The sequence below is a fragment of the Mustela putorius genome, unplaced genomic scaffold, assembly GCF_011764305.1.
Source record: "Mustela putorius furo isolate JIRA1106 unplaced genomic scaffold, ASM1176430v1.1 tig00003853_pilon_pilon_pilon, whole genome shotgun sequence".
NCBI lineage: Eukaryota > Metazoa > Chordata > Mammalia > Carnivora > Mustelidae > Mustela > Mustela putorius.
The window spans coordinates 57650527-57669081 of NW_025422005.1; the positions used below are offsets into that span (position 1 = coordinate 57650527).

Here is an 18555-nt window from a genome sequence, read left to right on the forward strand (position 1 = left end):
CTTATTTAACTAAACTACAGCTGTTACACTAAACAAATGAACTTTCGAAACATTAAAATATTTTCCTGGCATGTACGGCATTACCATGCATTAGCTGGAACCTGGCATATTGTTCTGAAAAGTTTATCTATCCCTAAAACATAATTGGCACAATACCATAGGAAAGAAACTAAACATTCAAGGGATTCAAGCCTCCTTATAGTAACCTTTAACCTTTTTACTACTGTGACTCACATTTGACACTTCAAACCAGCACTCACACATATCCGTATTTATAAACACACACACCCCTAAAATATTATCTCATAAAGTAATGACCCATACTACATGTCATGTCTTCTGGTTTTACTCTAACATCTTCGTTGAGGTTCTAATTTTTTTTCTTTTTTAAAAAGGGTGGTCACAGCCCACTAAATTAGTGGGGTCCCTAAATTAAGAGGTCCCTATGCCACCTTTAATTTGTAAAACACTGCTATACCATTGTAATTAAATGTTAACATCTGGGAAATTTCGAAGAGTACTGAGGAATTCTTTGTACTTTTTTGTAAATCTAAAATCTAAAATTTTCAAAATAAAAAATAAATTTAATATCCCAGTGACGATGTCTCATATACCTTTGTATTTCCTAACTTCCCCTCCCCTTCCCCTACTGTCACACAATTTTTTGCAGATAGCATGTTCTTAATATACACATGCTACACAAAACTTATGGGAAGGTATAGATTAGAAATGACTTCATAAGGGGAGTAAATCTTTGGCTGGGTCTTCAAAGCAACACAAGATTTCAGTTGGTGAAGTAGGAAAAAGAAGATATGCGAAGGGACATGGATTAAAAATTAACACTTGGTTTCATGCTTATAAAACAATTTTTATCTATTAATTAAGACTCAAAGACCAATAATACATTAACGAAAAATTACCAAAGACCCTATTAAAGAAAAATAAAAGGTGACATATAGTAAAAAATAATAATAATAATAATAATAATTAATTAATTAAAAAAAAAACTGTGAGTGTACTTAGTGTACTTATATAAATTAACTGAGTGCCAGGAATGAAGTCTTATTAGAACATTATAAATTAGAAGTAAACATTATACCTCAAAATTCTGTTCCATTATGTTTCCACCTTTACTCAAACTCTCCATAATGGCCTTATTTCGAAGAATATCTTCTTCACTAAGATGTTCTCTTCTTTTTCTTGATTCTAAAACAAGTCCATTCACCAGATAAAAGTCTGCCAAAAAGTTTCCTACTCTTTCCTAAAATGAAATTAAATAATCAAAATAATAAAATACTCAAATATTTCAAAATAATAAAATGAATTAAGTTTATCTTAGATTAAAAAGAAAGTTTCAAAGTAATATATACGTTTTTCCATAACATGTAACATTTAGGTGAAAATAAATACTCCCTTTGGTAACTGAGCTTATCAAATTATCTTACATATTCTATTAAATTGAAAAATATTTAAACTATACATTTCACATTTGTAAATGAAAATTTTAAACACACAAGATGTATGGTAGTAAATCTGCAAATGAATTAAATTTAAATAAAAATACCACATAGTATTCCTTTAGAATCTATTCCCAAGTAGCACGAAGCTATCTGAAAACTTTTTTAGCTGATATTCAATCATGAGTAACAAGGAGGGGTCAGGGATAATTACTGTTCCCATTTTATAGATAGAAAAAAAAGTAGAATAAAAAGAAATACTCTAATTCACATAGGAATCCCTAGCACAACTAGAAACAATTACCTGCTCCAATACTCTATTCTCTAACAAGATCTAACTTCAAGTTACGGTTGCTAGCTGCTTTCAATAAAGAAGAGAGAACGACAGAATAGTCTTGCTCACCAATACAATTACAATTAAGTGTTTACGTTATGGATTGGGATAAGGAAATGCAAGTGATATAAATGGTATCAAGGAAACAGCTGTTATTTCCTTTCAATGAAGACCTCCTTCAACATTAACCTTCAACCTTTTTCAAACCCATGGGAGGTCAGTTTCAAACACCTTGCTACAAAAACCATGATCAAAAGCTTACTGAAAACAAGCTTCCTATTTCTAACTACATGAAAATCACTTGGTTCCATCTTACTGATGTTTTCTGGCATTCCAAAATTACATGTTTAGGGCTGTTTTCATGTCCATCTTGTTCATGGTGGCCTTCTTACCAATCATCAAAAAGTAAAGCATTCTGCACCTGTTTCTACCTATAAAATGGGAACCGTAAGTATTACTGACTCCCTCCTTACCTGTCAAAGATTTAAGAAGATCACCTAGACGCTGTTCAAGAGCTTTGAGCTGCTTAGCAGTAGCACTAGATGAATAGCAGCTTCAATTTTTATCTTCTCTTGAGGTGATCCTTCTAATGCTGTCCAGAAGAACAGAGTACAAATAAGACTTCAAGCCAACAAATGGATGCAGTGTGGGAGCTTACAACTGGTAATCCCATACTATTTGCTGCCAAATATGTTTTGAAAATAAAGTTCATGAACCTACATCTAATAGTGAGAATTTATCTGTGGTTGAGAAATTCTCAGGAGGTAATTCTCAGTTTTTGAAATCTTATAATGAAAGAGAATTTATTAAAAGTAAATCATCATATCAACAAAAATTTTAAGTATATACATTTCATAATCCAACCATTCCACTTTTTGCTATCCTTAAGAGACAATGCAAGGCCATATAAATGGATGGTAAATGCAATATTACTTGTAATAGCAGAAAACTGGGCACAATTGTGTGTCATTTATCACAATGTCCATAAATAAGAGACTAGATAAATAAACTACAATATATCCATACAATGGAATACTATGCAGTTGCCAAAAGGAATGACGTGATACTACTGATAAGAAAAAATTTTCTAAACCTACTAAAGAGTGAAGAAAAAAGCTACAAAACAACACAATATAACACTAGAAAAAATAAATATCAACAACTAAAGATACATATTACTATGGATACATATTTATGTATGCAGAGAATAAAAAATGATCTAGAGGATATACAAATGCATAATTCTCTACAAAGTACTCTGGGGACTGAGTTAGTAATAAGGAATCTTTTCATGTTTTTGTATAAGGTTGTGTGGTGATTAATTTTGTATAAATTTAACTAGACTATGGTGCCCAGTTGTCTGGTCTAACACTGCCTAGCTTTTACTGTGGAGGGTTTTTTTGTAGGTTTTTTTTTATTATTTGTTTTTTGTTTTTTGTGTGTAATTAAACCCCTCCCACCTTCTTTCTCTATATCCAAATCTTTGTATATAGGTAGGTACACATGTATCTACATGTAGAGATATAGAGATATAGAAAGAGAGTGATCTCCTACCAATTTCCTCCTCAGGGAACCCTAATAAAACCTATTTTGCTTTTCCAGTAAGAATATATTCATTTCTACTCTATGTAATAAAACATAATTTTTAAAACCCAACTGTTGAAAGCAGTAGATCTTGCCCTCACCTATGTGATTTCTTCTTTTTTTTTTTTTAAGATTTTTCTTTTAAGTAATCTTTACATTCAGTGTGGGACTTGAACTCCTAAGCCTAAGATCAAGAGTTGCATGCTCCACTGACCGAGCTAACCAGTTGCCTCTGTGATGACTTATTAATTGTATTTAAAACTTTATAAAATGCTTCTCTTAGATCTATTTAAAAATTTTTAAATATATTTTGAATAGCCTTATATAACCTCTTGCTGGCAGATGAAATGGGAATTATGGAAAGAATTTATAATTCACAAATGAGGGAACCTCCATGGAAATTTAATTTAATGACTGTTATAGAAATGAAAGCTTATTTATTTTTTTAGAAACATAAGCTTATTTAATTCCAGTCATACGAATGGAATACTGAGAAACGGATACTGAGTGAGTAAATAGTTTTAAATATGTAAAAGTCTAAAAGTAGAAAAAAGAAAGGTTCGGGGAAACGAATTCAAAAGTGTATCCTTCTTTGTGGTCTTAAGGAATAAAAGCATTAGAAAGGTAATGGAACCATGTTTCCCTGTGAATAACAAGGCAGCTGACAGCAAGAATGTTTCTCAACAAAAGTCAAATGAGCTAAACTTTCTCTCCTTGATTCTATAAGAATATCTTCTAACTCTGTAAACAACCATTATAATTCCCTATCTGGATTAAGGAGGAGGGAATAAACCATTGGGAGACAATTCAGTAAGCTACTTCTTCCACATTTCCACCACGTCATTTTGGTAACATGAAATACTGGGCAATTTTTAAAGTTGAAAAATCAAGATTTACACATACTGTTTTATCTTCCCGAAAAAGCCATCCTGTTTGGGCACGCGTGAAAGAAATTGATTTGGTTGATAAAGTTGCAGAGTAAATATCACTACTCATTAAAATGTCAACCTCTTCTTCTGTTTCCATCTCTGATTCCTGCAGTGGGGGTATAAGTTAAATATAAGAATCTAGGTTTCCAAAGGTTATTAGTACTACATATGAAAATATCAACAATTAAATGTTACAGATTTTAAAACCAAAAAGGACAGATTCTAAAAAATGTTAAGTCTTAATCTAAAAACCAATTATAGAAGTTTTAACTCTATATCTCTAAATGAACTAGAATTATGGCTAATTATAAATCTGTAAATATGGGGCACATAAAATACAGTACTCTTATATTATTAAAGATAGGTCATGGAAACAATACTGGGTTACTGATTACAGAAATATAGAGTATGTAGAGCAATTTTAAAAGATTAAGTTGAGAGGTCTGAGACAAAATTCCCTTATCCAGATTTTCTTCAAATATAGATCAATCTTACTTTAACTCTTTTTCCTCCAAAGACCCACCACTATCATTTGAGCCTTCCTTTCCCAATAACTGTAAGTGGAAGGAATGGAAGGAGAAAGGACGAGAAAGAGAGGAGAGAAGGAAAGAAAAAAAGCGATCCTCTCTATATTCCTTATAGCAAGAAAGGGAACCCAAAAATTAAAAACCATAGTTTCAAAACATAATAATTAGTCTTGTTTCTGGTTTATCCTCTAAATATTTCCCAGTGCTGATATATAATAACTGATTAATAATTATTTTTTTAAGTGAGAAAAAAAGGTTTGTGCTTGCTTCAGAGATAGAAGACTAAATGATCAGGTACAGAAGGGTAAATGAGTAGGTATAAAATGAGGTTCTATTCTCTAATAGGCCAAGAAGAGAATCTCTGATACTTAGGACTACAGTGTCCTAAGGGGAAAGAAGGAGAAAAAAGCCATAAAGTAGAGAAGTGACTAGGGAATAAGATATGACTAGAGGCTCTATTTCCCCTATCTCCAGATTTCTAGCTTCCCAAGAGGCCCATTTTCTATTCTTAACCACCAAACTTCACCCAGATATAATCTATTTCTGAACTTATAAGTCAATAGAAAAAAAAACAAAAACAAAACCACAGCAATACCCTGGGACTGGAACAGGGCCATTTCCTTCACCCTTACAAGTGAAGAATGAAAAATCCTGACATTAATGCTAAAGCTGTAAGAGGTGAAAATGTAGCTCCAATAACCAAACTAACTCTGAACACAGTTTTCTAAAGAAAAACTTTAGCTGGCATAGGTATAGAACTATCAGGCATTATGTTTCAAATATACTCTAAATCAATTAGGATTTCATGTATTAGCTTCGGAACAATACTATATACAACACTGTCTATGAAGAAATTTGCCTTAAGTTTCAAAAACGCTCTTTTTAAATAAACTTTTGCAACAGAACTCTTCTAAAAATCATAGACAGGCCATCTCCTAACCACGTCATTGAAAAAGATCAATCGTTAATAACATTTGTTAAAGAAACATTTATTGAACAGTTATTATTTACGTATATATATTAGAATAAACAATAACTATTCCCTGCCTTGAGGACTGATGCTCAAAATCAAGCTTTTCTATATTTTTTTAGGTATAAAACACACACACACATACACCCTAAATACCAATCCTTTCATAATTCCATTGCTACTTTAAGATTAGCTAATATTTACACTAGTAGCCTTACTCTCTGGCTTCTATTTCAATGCCATGCTTCTAGCTCACTTGTTGCCTAGTAGCTAACCTATTGTCTTTAATATGCAAGAGGTCAAATTATTTAATAAATTATCCAAGAGTCTAGAATAAAGGCTGGTGAACTATGGCCAGTAGGCAAAATCCAGTGTACTACCTGTGTTTATAAATAAATTGGAGTATAGCCACACTCATTCATTGAAATACTCTCTATACCTATTTTTAGGTTACTAAAAGCAGAGTTGAGTAGTTGTGACCGAGACCATCTGGCCCAAAATATATATATAAATATCTAACATATTTACTCTTTCTCCCTTTACAGAAAGTGTTTGACAAACTCCAGCCTGGAATGTATTGATGCACTATATTAGGTACCAGAGAATACAACTAAAGGAACCATGGGGAGCAGAGGAAGAATGCCACATAAATGAATATAGCATTAGAAGCACTATAGTACCAGATTCAGTAGGAGCATGAAGAAAATAATGGTTACCTGGCAAAGGAGGAAGTAACACTAAGTAGATGCCCCAAAAGTATGAAGTACAAGAAGAAGAGCATTCCAGGAGGTGGAAACACTGTGAACAAAGGAATGAGGCTCTAAATGGCATAGCACATCTGAAAAACTGCAAAGAGCTCAGTATGAGGGTATCTAAGATAGTAAAATAAAAACAGGCTGGAAAAATAAGCAAAAGTCAGGTCACAGAGGGTTCCAGGTCATGTGAAGGAATTTGGATTTCATTCTTTAGGAAACAGGGATCTTTTAAAGTATCATTAAAGAAGGCAGGTTTCATGAAGTTGCTTTCAATGTTCAATCTATCTCCAATATATGGGATGATTTAGAAGCAGACAAGAAAGGGGCCAGGATAGTCATGTTTTGTTTTGTTTTGGTTTGGTTTTTTATAACTCTTTTTTTTAAAGATTTTATTTATTTATTTGACAGAGAGAGATCACAAGTAGACAGAGAGGCAGGCAGAGAGAGAGGGGGAAGCAGGCTTCCTGCTGAGCAGAGAGCCCGATGCGGGACTCGATCCCAAGACCCTGAGATCATGACCCGAGCCGACCCACTGAGCCACCCAGGTGCCCGATAGTCATGTTTTTGATGACCATTTTGTAACGGTCCGGTTGAGAGATAATGAATATCTGAATTGTGGCAGTAATGGTATGATTAAAAAGAGGTAATTATAAGACATTAGGGAGACAGAAAGGACCACACTTGTTCTCTAATTAGGAAACATGGAATACAAGAAATATTTCAAAAATAACTCACAGTCTCCTGACTGAATAGAGAATGATGTCATTCATCAAATGAAGGACAATGGGAGAGAGGGCAGGTTTGGAGTTTAGAGGGGAAAAAAGAGAATTAAGTTTTAGATGAGCTGAATTTTGAGGTACCTGATATCCATTAGGAACTTACATAGATAGATCTCCACTGAGAGATCTATCATCAACCCGTGGTAGGTGGCTCAAGATGTAGGAATAGACGAGATTATTCTGACGGTTTGTCAAAATGAGAACCACATTGAGGGGACACCAATATTCAAGAGGTGGCAGAGAAAAAGGAACAGGCAACAAAGAATAAGAAGAGAAGGGAAAAGATCGCTTGACCAAAGTCAAATTGTAAGGAAATTATAATTTTAAGAACTAAGTTTCCAATAATAGACCAAGAAGTCTGATAAAGACAGGACTAAAGTAAGTACATTGATTTTAGCAAATGACTCAAAACTAACATCATCTAAAACCTCAAACATATACATTCCAGATCTTCCAGTTCTATCACTGGCACCACTATCATTCCACTCTTCAAGGCAGAAGCACTATACTTACCCTTAAATCTTTCTAATTCTTAATTTACTACATTCAAACTAGTACCAAATCACAATCTTTCATTCTAGTTTTTTTAGGTGTTCACTGTATAATCCTAGTCAAGAGCCTTATCACTTCTCAACTGTAGAACTGTAAAAAAATAAAAACTTCCATAAATTCCCTACCTCTAATCTCCCTATTTTCCCAACCCATCTTACATACTAGTTGTGTGAACTTGAAGATGTCATTTAACACCTATAAGCCTCAATTTTCTAATCTGTAAAATGGAGATAATAAAATTATTTGCTCTGATAGATTAAAGATTTAATGAAAAAATCTGTAAAGCACTTAAATTACTTGAGGAGCCATGATTCTCTATTGCCAACTACAGCAGATTCTTTTATCTTATCTGGCTTTTAAAGCCTTCCACAAACCACATGCCCACTCTCAGTAACAGAAACCTTCACCACAGTCAGACCTCTTTTCTGTTTGTCAAACATACCATTCTCATTCCCACTTCCCTGACTTTATTCATCCTGTTTCCTCCACAAGGAATACCTTCTTTTTCTTCTCCTCTTCCAATCTAAATCTTCATTGCTCACTGCCAGTTAGGAAAGTATTTAGTAGTATACATACAATGTAATTAAAGTCTCATCAATAGGCATGGTAGTAGGAGGAGGGTCTAAAATAAGAGATATTAAGGAAGAAGCCACAGGATGTGGTGAATGACTATGTAGGGAAATGAAATGTTGAAAAACAAAACCAAAAGAAAAGCAGGGTGCCTGGTTGGCTCAGTCAGTTAAGCATCTGACTCTTGATCTCAGCTCAGTCTCAATCTCAGGGTCATGAGTTCAAGCCCCGTGTTAGGTACCAGGAAAGAGAAGAGAAGGGAGGAGAAGAAAGAAGAGAAAAGAACAGCAACAGTGGTAAAATAAAATGTTGATTTAAAAACATTTTTAAGGTTATCTATGATGTATAGATACAGGAAAAACTTTTTCTTTGGTTTATAGCAGGGCATTCAGGGAAAAAAGGATGAAGATAAACGTGTATATGATTTTTCAGTGGTTGCTATACAGGCAATACCAATGGGGAGATACGACGTAACAGAAGGAAGATATTTTTGTATTTTAAGAGGGAGAAGATAAAGCAGCCAAAAAGTTAAGGACAGTAAAAGAGTAAAAAAAGAGTACAGACGGACAGCCAAAAGAGATGTTGCTACTAAGGGGATGGAGATGGTCAGGAAGATTAAAAGAAGCTAAGGTAGCAAGATAATAAATGGTAAAAGGGCTGGCACAGGTGCAACAAATCAGAGCTACAAATGAGAACTAAAAGAAGTTGGAGTTCATTTAACTAGAAGATCATCAGTGAATTATGAGCAAATGGTCTCAATGAAAGGTCAGGATGAAGATCTGAATATTAAAAAACAAACAAACAAAAAAACCTTAAAGATATTAGTAAAGAAATGAAAGCACTGGGAATGAACCATCTCACCTATACTTTATGACTTTTAAAACAATTACATTGACGTTTGGTTGCATACATACGTATTTTTAAAAATCCATTTAGAGAAATACTGACAAGATGACATGCTCACCTCATGGTGTATTCGCTGATAAACTTTTTGTTCATTGTCTAATACTACAAAAGATTCAGAGGGTGCCGCATCCCCATTGAAAATGAAGCTTAAATCCCCTCGTTGGCACTTCATGTCAGTAAAGTCTATGAGAGTAGTGTCAAGCCTGTGAAAGACGGATAGATGAGAAACCTGACAAATAAAATTTTGATAAAACTCTATGATAATTAAACAAGCTTTGTTGATTGTTTAATTGATGCTGACACCATATTTCAAAGTCAAACTTATAGTAAAAAGTTAAAGTATTTTATTTAAAAACACTGAAAGAATATTTAAATGTATAAATTTTATAGAAAGAATATTTCTATAGAAAGAATATTTAAATGTATAACTATGTAAATGTATAAATTAAATTTTTCCTATGTTTAATTTCCTGAGTATATACTTTATTATTTAAACAAGAAAAAGATTGTTTCTACATTGGTAAAATATTTCCATAACTATACCTTGTTCCCTACCATTGCTCTTGCTGCAGCTACTCCATAAAAGTTACTTCAACTGTGAAGGGCATTAATGGAAAGCTGACTTGTCTAACATTCTTTGATCCCAACAAAACCATGTTGCTAGTTCATGAGAGTATATAGGAAGGGTACATACAGCAATAGATGGACCACATTCTCAGATTAAGGACCATGTGTCCAGTCTTGCTCTTTTGATCTACATCTATGCCTTAGGCCTAGCCATCTAATACCAAACCTGGTTTCATTCTTCAACTAGATAAATCATTTAACTTATTCCAAATTCTTGTCCTTTCTGTTTCACTTCCCAGGTTCAGATTAGCAGTCTCTTTCCCATCATTCCATAGCCTAAAAACCTTATGGATCATTTATGTGCCGAAGATTCATGGACTCACAAACTTGTGTATTTATCACACTCCTTGGTAACTAAGACCTGGCATGGTCTAGGCCCAACGGATTGGTCTCACATAAATCCCACAAACCACAGTATGTTGAAATTCCAGAATATACTAGAATGGAAAAGTTCACAAGTCCCCCAAAGTGCTTCAATCTTTCACTAGGCTTTGTAGATCACATTAGGATCTCTCTTACCGGCTAAAACACAGTACTTAATCGAAAAAATGGGTACTTAAAACACAGTACTTAATCTAAAAAATGGGTTGACACAGCTGTTAAGAGGTGCTGATTATACCGTAGCTACTGAGTTTCTAAGAATTCATTACTTCATTTAAGTTATTCAATTCTCATTCCAGGCAAAGGGAATAAGCATTCTTGTTTTCCCTACACAGAAAAATCTGAGAACTGGAAAATATCTTAGATGCTGCTTCAAAAGAGTATCTGCGGTTACATATAAGTTTATCAACAAAATTACTACCTTTTAAAAGTGAAGATGATATAATAATTTTGCTAGGGTAACAGGGAGGAACCAAAAGCAAAGAGGGAAGTATGGTTACCTTATATACAAGGCTCTCCTTTCTAAACCATATAAAATGTATACACCCCCACAGAATAAAATCAAGAAACCCTAAAAAAAAAAAAAAAGCAAGTCACAAACTTCTAAAGGGGTGACTCCTGCCTGCTGCTTTATTGCTGAATTCTAGCTCCTGCTCCACCTCCAGGGGCCTGCTATTGTACTACTAGTGCCTGTACTACTAAATATACCCTGTTACTACCTGTATATGTGGCATAAGAAAAAATAATGACAGCAAAAGAGGCTCATCCCCTACCTCTGTAAGATGTAAGCTACTGATAATATCAAAAAGGAAAAGATCAGGGGCACTGGGGTGGCTCAGTGGGTTAAGCCTCTGCCTTCAGCTCAGGTCATAATCCCAGGGTTCTGGGATTGAGGCCCGCATCGGGCTCTCTGCTCAGCGGGAAGTCTGCTTCTTCCCCCTCCAACGCCTGCCTCTCTGCCTACTTGTGATCTCTGTCTGTCAAATAAATAAATAAAATCTTAAAAAAAAAAAAAAAGAAAAGATCATTTTATATAAGTGGTCTATTTGGACTTCAAACTTCTACCAGGGAACTCCACACCCCACATAAAAGAGGGAATGAAACAGAACAATCTCCTGCCTCCATTTCCTTCTTGCCTAAACTGGATGAAAGCAGTAGTGGGTTGGAAGGAATGGAGATACAGGGAAGGGGTAGAGATAAGAACAGTGAAGGAAGAGATGCACAGAGAGGAACAGGAAGACAGACAGACATGGTGACATTTGAAACCTTAGATCTAGCCATACCTAAAATCACTCATAGCCAATTTTTATTTGTGTTTTTATCATTTGCAATTACAAGGAGACTGCCCAGTACATTTTCTGGAATATCCCTGACATACTAGATGGCCTACTGTATTACACATGCCTCATAAGAATATAATTACCATGATGGCATTTTAATGTATTAACTATTCCTTGCTTTAAACATTTGAGTCTAAATATTTTTAATTTTTGCCATGTGATTAGCCATGAAAAAAAAATTATATAACTGCAAAAATCTGAATAGAAAATGTTAAAAGAAAAACCCAGAAAACATTCTTTTTGAGATAAAAGCTTGAAAAATGCCAAGTAACAATGAAAAAGAATATAGAGCCTTCTCTTGAGACAGGAAAAGTGTGAGAAGAGGCAAAGTTTGGCCTGATCATTTCAGTCAGTGGTTACAGAATGCCTCATAATTATTAACAGTGAAAATGTTTACTAATATTCTCAAAAATAAAGTTACTCATACTTTCCTATTTCCACTCCTTGACACCAGAGAAGATATTTTAAATGATCACATGGTTGTCATGAAACACAAGTAAACTTTAAAGATTTCTTTGAACACAGTTTAAAATTCAGTTTCATTTGAAGTGATGTTTAAAAAAAAAAAAACTATCTCATGATGTTTACATTTGAAAGTTATTTAATCTTAATGGTTTTTTTTTATTAGGTTCCTCTCATCTATGCAAAAAAAACCCTTTGTCATACATCCTAAAACCCAGCCTCTCCATTAATTTGGTAAACTTGGTAATGAGAGCTTTAGAACCTATCACTTATCTCCTTCATCCTCAGTTGGTTGTAAGCCCCAGGACTGATAAATTATAGTAGCTTCCTCTTAATCTTTATTACTCTATATTCTCTGGCACTATTATTTCATTGTCTTTATTTATTATGTAATATGCATATCATTTACTTATAAAATTCATATATAAATGTGAAATAATTTTTTAAAAGAAGCTCCTTTTATCCTACATTTAAGACTCAGAACTAAAACTAACCTTTTTAAAAGTAGCATATGGAAAATAATAATGTTCTCCCAAATTATCTACTACCTTTGGCAAGCACCTAAACATTGTTAAAATGATGAATAATTTTTGATAAAAATCATAATATAATGTTAATAGGCTGTGAAATAAATCTACATCATTATCAAATCCTTTCCTAGTTTTTCTTCTATTTTTCTGTATTTTGCAAGATTTCTATACGGACTATGAATTTAACGTACCTAAGTACTTCCATAATTAGAAACATCTGAAGATGTTGTTTTTAAAAACAAAAACCAGAAATATCCACCTGAATCAAATTCAACTGCTTGAGGACAATTACCGTAGAACTTACTTTCAACTAAAGATTATCTCTTCACTGTAATTTAACATAACTTTTAATAAATCTCAGAGCTGACCTTCTAAAATTTCTACCTTGTGACATGGTGATAACGAATAGGAAGTCAAAGGTCCTGACCCAGCCATTAATTCACAATATGCTCTTATAAAAATCACTTCACCTCTCTAAATTTTCTCATCTATAAAACTAAAAGTTTTGGGGGCACGTGGGTGACTCAGGCATTAAGCTCTGCCTTCCACTCCTTCTCTCTCTCCCACTCCCCCAGCTTGTGTTTCCTCTCTTGCTGTGTCTCTCTCTGTCAGATAAATAAATAAAATCCTTAAAAATAATAATACTAAAACAAAGAGTTTTTATGAGATAGTCTCAAGATATTTCCAATTCTAGACCTTTACATGTCCAAATTAATATTCTGGAGACATGGAGAGACACAGATTTACAAAATTACTGACATATATATATATTTATTATAAATACACACACATATATATATAAGTTGGCATATTCATTAGTATTATATACATCTTACATATGTAATTTATAAAGAGACCTGTATTTTTTTAAAAGATTTTATTTCATTATTTGACAGAGACACAGTGAAAGAGGGAACACAAGCAAGGGGAGGGGGAAAGGGAAAAGCAGGCTTCCTGCTGAGCAGGGAGCCCAACGTGGGGCTCAATCCCAGTACCCTGGGATCATGACCCAAGCCGAAGGCAGATGCTTAACTACTGAACCATCCAAGCGCCCCTAAATATACCTATATTAATATAAAGTTTAAGATATAAGTAATGATAAAACTAAAATGAGTAAAATAAATACCATCAGACCCAAAAATCAATCTTAACTTTAAAAAGAAGAAGAAGAAAATTAAAATTAGCCTTAAAGTGTTCCCTAGAAGGATAGATGATCAAATAGTGCATGGATAGGCAGAGGAGGGAGGGGTATGAGAGGGATTGTGAAAAAAGAACAAGAGTTGGGTGCTCCTTATGTGTGTCCCTATTCCTTATAAAGTCAGGATCAGAGAGATAACCACCTTAGATCTTCCCATTTTAAGATATTCATGATCCTCACTCTATTTGCCTCCTAGATAGTCTGCAGTTGAATAGGAATAGTTGATTTAGTCAAGATTTTATCTTTGGTTTCTTCTCTGTATGATGTCTCAAATAAGATAATATACTGTGAATATATTACAGCATGTTTAAGTTATTAAATACTACATCCAAATGTAACCTATTAATATAGAAAGAAAACCTTTCTCTAAATCTCAATTTTCTGTTACTCAGAAAAATATCAAATCACCTTACCTGATATTGATACCTTGTTTGTATATTTTACATGCATCAGAAGGCAGAATACGGGAAAGTAAAGGCACTGTATTTTTAAAAAGAAAAGATAAAAGATAACTACCTAGTTTTGAGACATTACAAATTTCTTAATTAGAAAAAGAGTAACTTAAACATTTTATTAGTTCACTAAAATTGTAATAATTTCCTTTAAAATAGTATTTTCCACTTAAAAATAATATATAAAGCAATTCTGAGCAACTTCAAAAATCTACAATTTAATTGGAATTGTTATATAGTTCACCACTCTGCCCACCTACCCACCCACAAACACACAAATAGCAGAGTCAATACAGTGTCACTCTTGGGTTCATATTGAAGGACATTATTACAGATGAGGAAACAGTGCCCTGTGACAACCAAACCATCCTGAATGGGTAACTTGATGAACCTGGATCCTTCCTAATCCTTTAAATACAACCTCATTAAATAGTAGAAAAGCAATGCGTATTTTAAAACACAGACATTTTTAGAGCTAAATAGTCTAATTTGAGGTTGAATTACAAATATGTGATCTTGGTTACTTAAGCTTACTGCACCTTAGTTTCAAAATCTGTAAAACAGAATCATACATTTACCTACAGATTTCTACATCCAGTATTGTTCATATTCATATCACAAGCATATTCTGATATTTTTATTATTTATTAACTGCTACGTTTTGGGAAATAGTTATTCTTTGGATGAATAAATCTATATACAGGCTATACTAAGCTACCACATACAAAAGAAGAAAAAACCAAAATGTGAAGTTCAAAATACTTGAAATCAAGATCACATCACATATACATATGTATATAAGAATGTGTGTGTACAAGATATACTACATGCATATTTTACAAAATTCAGCATTTTAAAAATGAATGATAAATCAACCTCAGTTAAAAAGAAACAAAATTTTCAGAGAAATTAAAGGTTAATTCTTTAGTTAACTTTTTAAAAAGCATCATTATTTTCTAATTAACATAAAACATATATCAATGTCTTTTTTAAATTCTTAGAGGTCATATTATTCATGATTTTCAGCATTAAAGATAATTTTCTAGACATTTCATTATACAAAAATAAGTTACTGCCCAAAGGGAATATCAATTAAGAGTTACCCTAGTCAGAGAATATAAGTCATTTTCTTTTCTTTTCTTTTCTTTTTTTTTAGTTTCAGAGGTAGAATTTAGTCATTTATCAGTTGCATATAACACCTAGCATTTATTACATCAAATGCCCTCCTTAATACCCATCACCCAATTATCCCTTCCCCATACCCAACTCCCTTCTAGCAACCCTCAATTTATTTCCTTGAGTTCAGTGTCTCTTAAGATTTGCCTCCCTCTCAATTATTATCTTATTTTTCCTTCCCTTCCCCTATGTTTTGTTTCTTAAATTCCGTATATGAGTGAAATCATATGGTATGTGTCTTTCTCTAACTGACTAGTTTCGCTTAGCACAATACCCTCTAGCAGTTCCATTCATGTCATTGCAAATGCCAAGGTTTCCTTCTTTTTGATGACTCAGTAACCATTATGATAAAAATCTTTCCTCATATGAAACAACAGAAGTTGAGAATAGCAATAATAGCATTTATCTTATATAAATGATCAAAGCTCTTCTTTAATGCTCCTTAATCAAGATCCAGTTTTTCTGTCCTTAAGTGTTTAGTAAAGCGTGAAAAAGATAATTAAAGATAGTATCCTAATTTGTGAATTTAACTTAATTTATTGCATCTTTTGAAGTAGTATGGTAACCTATGGTAACAAAACAAAATTTAGAATTATGTATCAATACTTATTTATCAAAAATCAGAAACACAGGAACAGACAAATACAGAGACAAAATAAATTGAGGAATTGAGAAGCAAAAGCTAATAAAAAGGGGAAAAGGAACATCATAGACAAAAAAAAAAAAAGATTCCTGCTAGCTTTTAATACATTCCAAAAATGGAGCAATTTGCATTTTCCCAATTCTGTGATGACTTTTTTCCTCCCTCAAATAAACTGAACAATTGAGGTCTCTTTATCTTAAGCTATCTCAGCATAATCTGAGAGTTTAACATAGCACTCCAAAGGTAGCATAATTCACTGAACTGAAAAAAGAAGAATCTCTACATTTTAATTTTGGATTTGTTTTTCCTTTTCAACACTTCCTTTTGATTCAGGGTCTTTTCTGGTTCCATACAAATTTTAGGATTGTTTGTTCCAGCACTTTGAAAAATGCTCTTGGTATTTTAATCGGGATGGCAATGAAAGTATAGATTGCTCTGGGAGGCACAGATATTTTAACAATGTTTATTCTTACAACCCATGAGCATGCAATGTTTTTCCATCTTTCTGTATCTTCTTCTATTTCCTTCATGAGTGTTTTGTAGTTCCTAGATCCTTGTACTCTTTGGTTAGGTTTATTCCAAGATACCTTATGGGTTTTGGTGCTATTGGTGCTACTGTATACGGAATCGATTTTCTAATTTCTCTTTCTACGGTTACATTGTTAGTGTATAGGAAAGCAACTGATTTCTACGCATTGATTTTGTATCCTGCCACATTACTGAATTGCTCTATGAGTTCTAGTAATTTGGGGATGGAATCGTTTGGGTTTTCCACATAAAGTATCATATCATCTGTGAAAATAAAGAGTTTAACTTCTTCTTTGCCAATCTGAATACCTTTTATTTCTTTCTGCTGTCTGATTGCTGTGCTGATGAGTATTAACGAGGGCAAAGACTGCATGGAGAACCAGGTGTTATACGCAATGAATCATGGAACACGACATCAAAAACTAATGAGGTACTGTATGGTGACTAACATAACATTAAAAAAAAAAAAAAAAAGGTTTTCCTGTCATTTATACCTTGATCTTAAGAATAGTTTCTAAACCTAGTATTTTCCATCTACAATATCTACAACACACAAATAATAGTCTCAAATACAGAAACGATACTCTGTAGATTATGAAATAAAGAAACTTCTAAAACATTAGTTTTTCTTTTTAACTGTGCTATATACACAGACCTAAATTTGAAGTCATGATTATTACAATGCTATTAATTATTTAATGTTTTGCAGTAGGTATAAAAAGGGCTTCCTTCAAAAACATAGTTTCATTTCTTCCACACCAAAATAAAAGTTTGCAGTATCTGTGGTAGTTATTAACCTCATTTAAAAATGAAGACACTTGGGATAGATACGTGATTTGCCACATCAGATAGCAGCCAGCACTTCTGAGTCTGATTTAAAGCTTTTCTATACCTAAAATCCTAAGCTGGAATAGTTTAGTTTACTTGCTATTAACCAAGTCTGAAGCAATTTTCAGTCAAACACTAGATATAACAGTATGAAAAAGGGTGGGCATGCTCCACTACCTGTAATTAAACCTAATCCTGGATCTCAGTATTTCCTAACTTTCCCTTATTTCTAAGTTGCTCTTTTATTTTTTTAATATCAGAGTTTTTTTTTAAGTGTCATATTTAAGTAGCATTTTATGTTTGCAAAGGGAATTTATAAATTCTTCTCCTTTTTTTTTTTTTTTTTAAGTAGGCTCCATGACCAAAACATGGGGCTTGAACTCACAACCCTGAGATCAAGAGCTATATGTTCTACCAACTAAGCCAGCCAGGTACCCCAATATTAGGGGTTTTGACAATGCAAAGAAACACGCCTAAATTCTACAAAAAAGCTGATTGATCAAAGCTAAAAATAGGGATTATCCTGCATTTTTTAAATCCAAAGTTTCTAAATTAAATATAGCCAGTGAGCTTAGTTTTTAGAGTTACACATGATATTCAGCCCTTAGATGCTAGTAGTTTTGACAGAAATCAGTAAAATCCTTTATCAACAATAAAACAGATGTGCTGACTTTTTTGCATCAAAGTCAAGTTCCCAAAGAAGCCATACTTTCAATACCGCAGTTGTTATGTCATAAATTTGATTGTGCAATATTTATAAAGTTTATAACTACAGATACATGTATAATTTCAGCAGCGCTTACATCCATTTCTGTTTCTTCACATAACTGAAATGTTACTTTTAAAATTTTTAAAACATTTTAAAAGATAAACTTCTTAGATAAACTATTTTAGAATTTAAACTACTAAAATTTCTTGAGAATCAGTTAAAGAGCCAATATACTCAAGGAACTACTTCAATAGAAGATTGCCAAGCAGGGGTGCCTGGGTGACTCAGTGGGTTAAAGCCTCTGCCTTCAGCCCGGGT

General features: G+C 33.2%; 1 protein-coding gene across 1 annotated transcript in view; it reads right to left on the reverse strand.

Annotated features, from left to right (window-relative positions):
• ANKRD13C (ankyrin repeat domain 13C) overlaps window positions 1–18555 on the reverse strand; it is a 97626-nt gene that overhangs the window by 28628 nt on the left and 50443 nt on the right. The window contains exons 6-9 of the mRNA XM_004763008.3: window positions 14315–14381; window positions 9422–9566; window positions 4279–4410; window positions 1100–1261 (exon numbers count right to left, since the gene is read on the reverse strand). Of these exons, the coding sequence (XP_004763065.1) occupies window positions 1100–1261; window positions 4279–4410; window positions 9422–9566; window positions 14315–14381 (506 nt within the window). The remainder of the gene's footprint in view (window positions 1–1099; window positions 1262–4278; window positions 4411–9421; window positions 9567–14314; window positions 14382–18555) is intronic.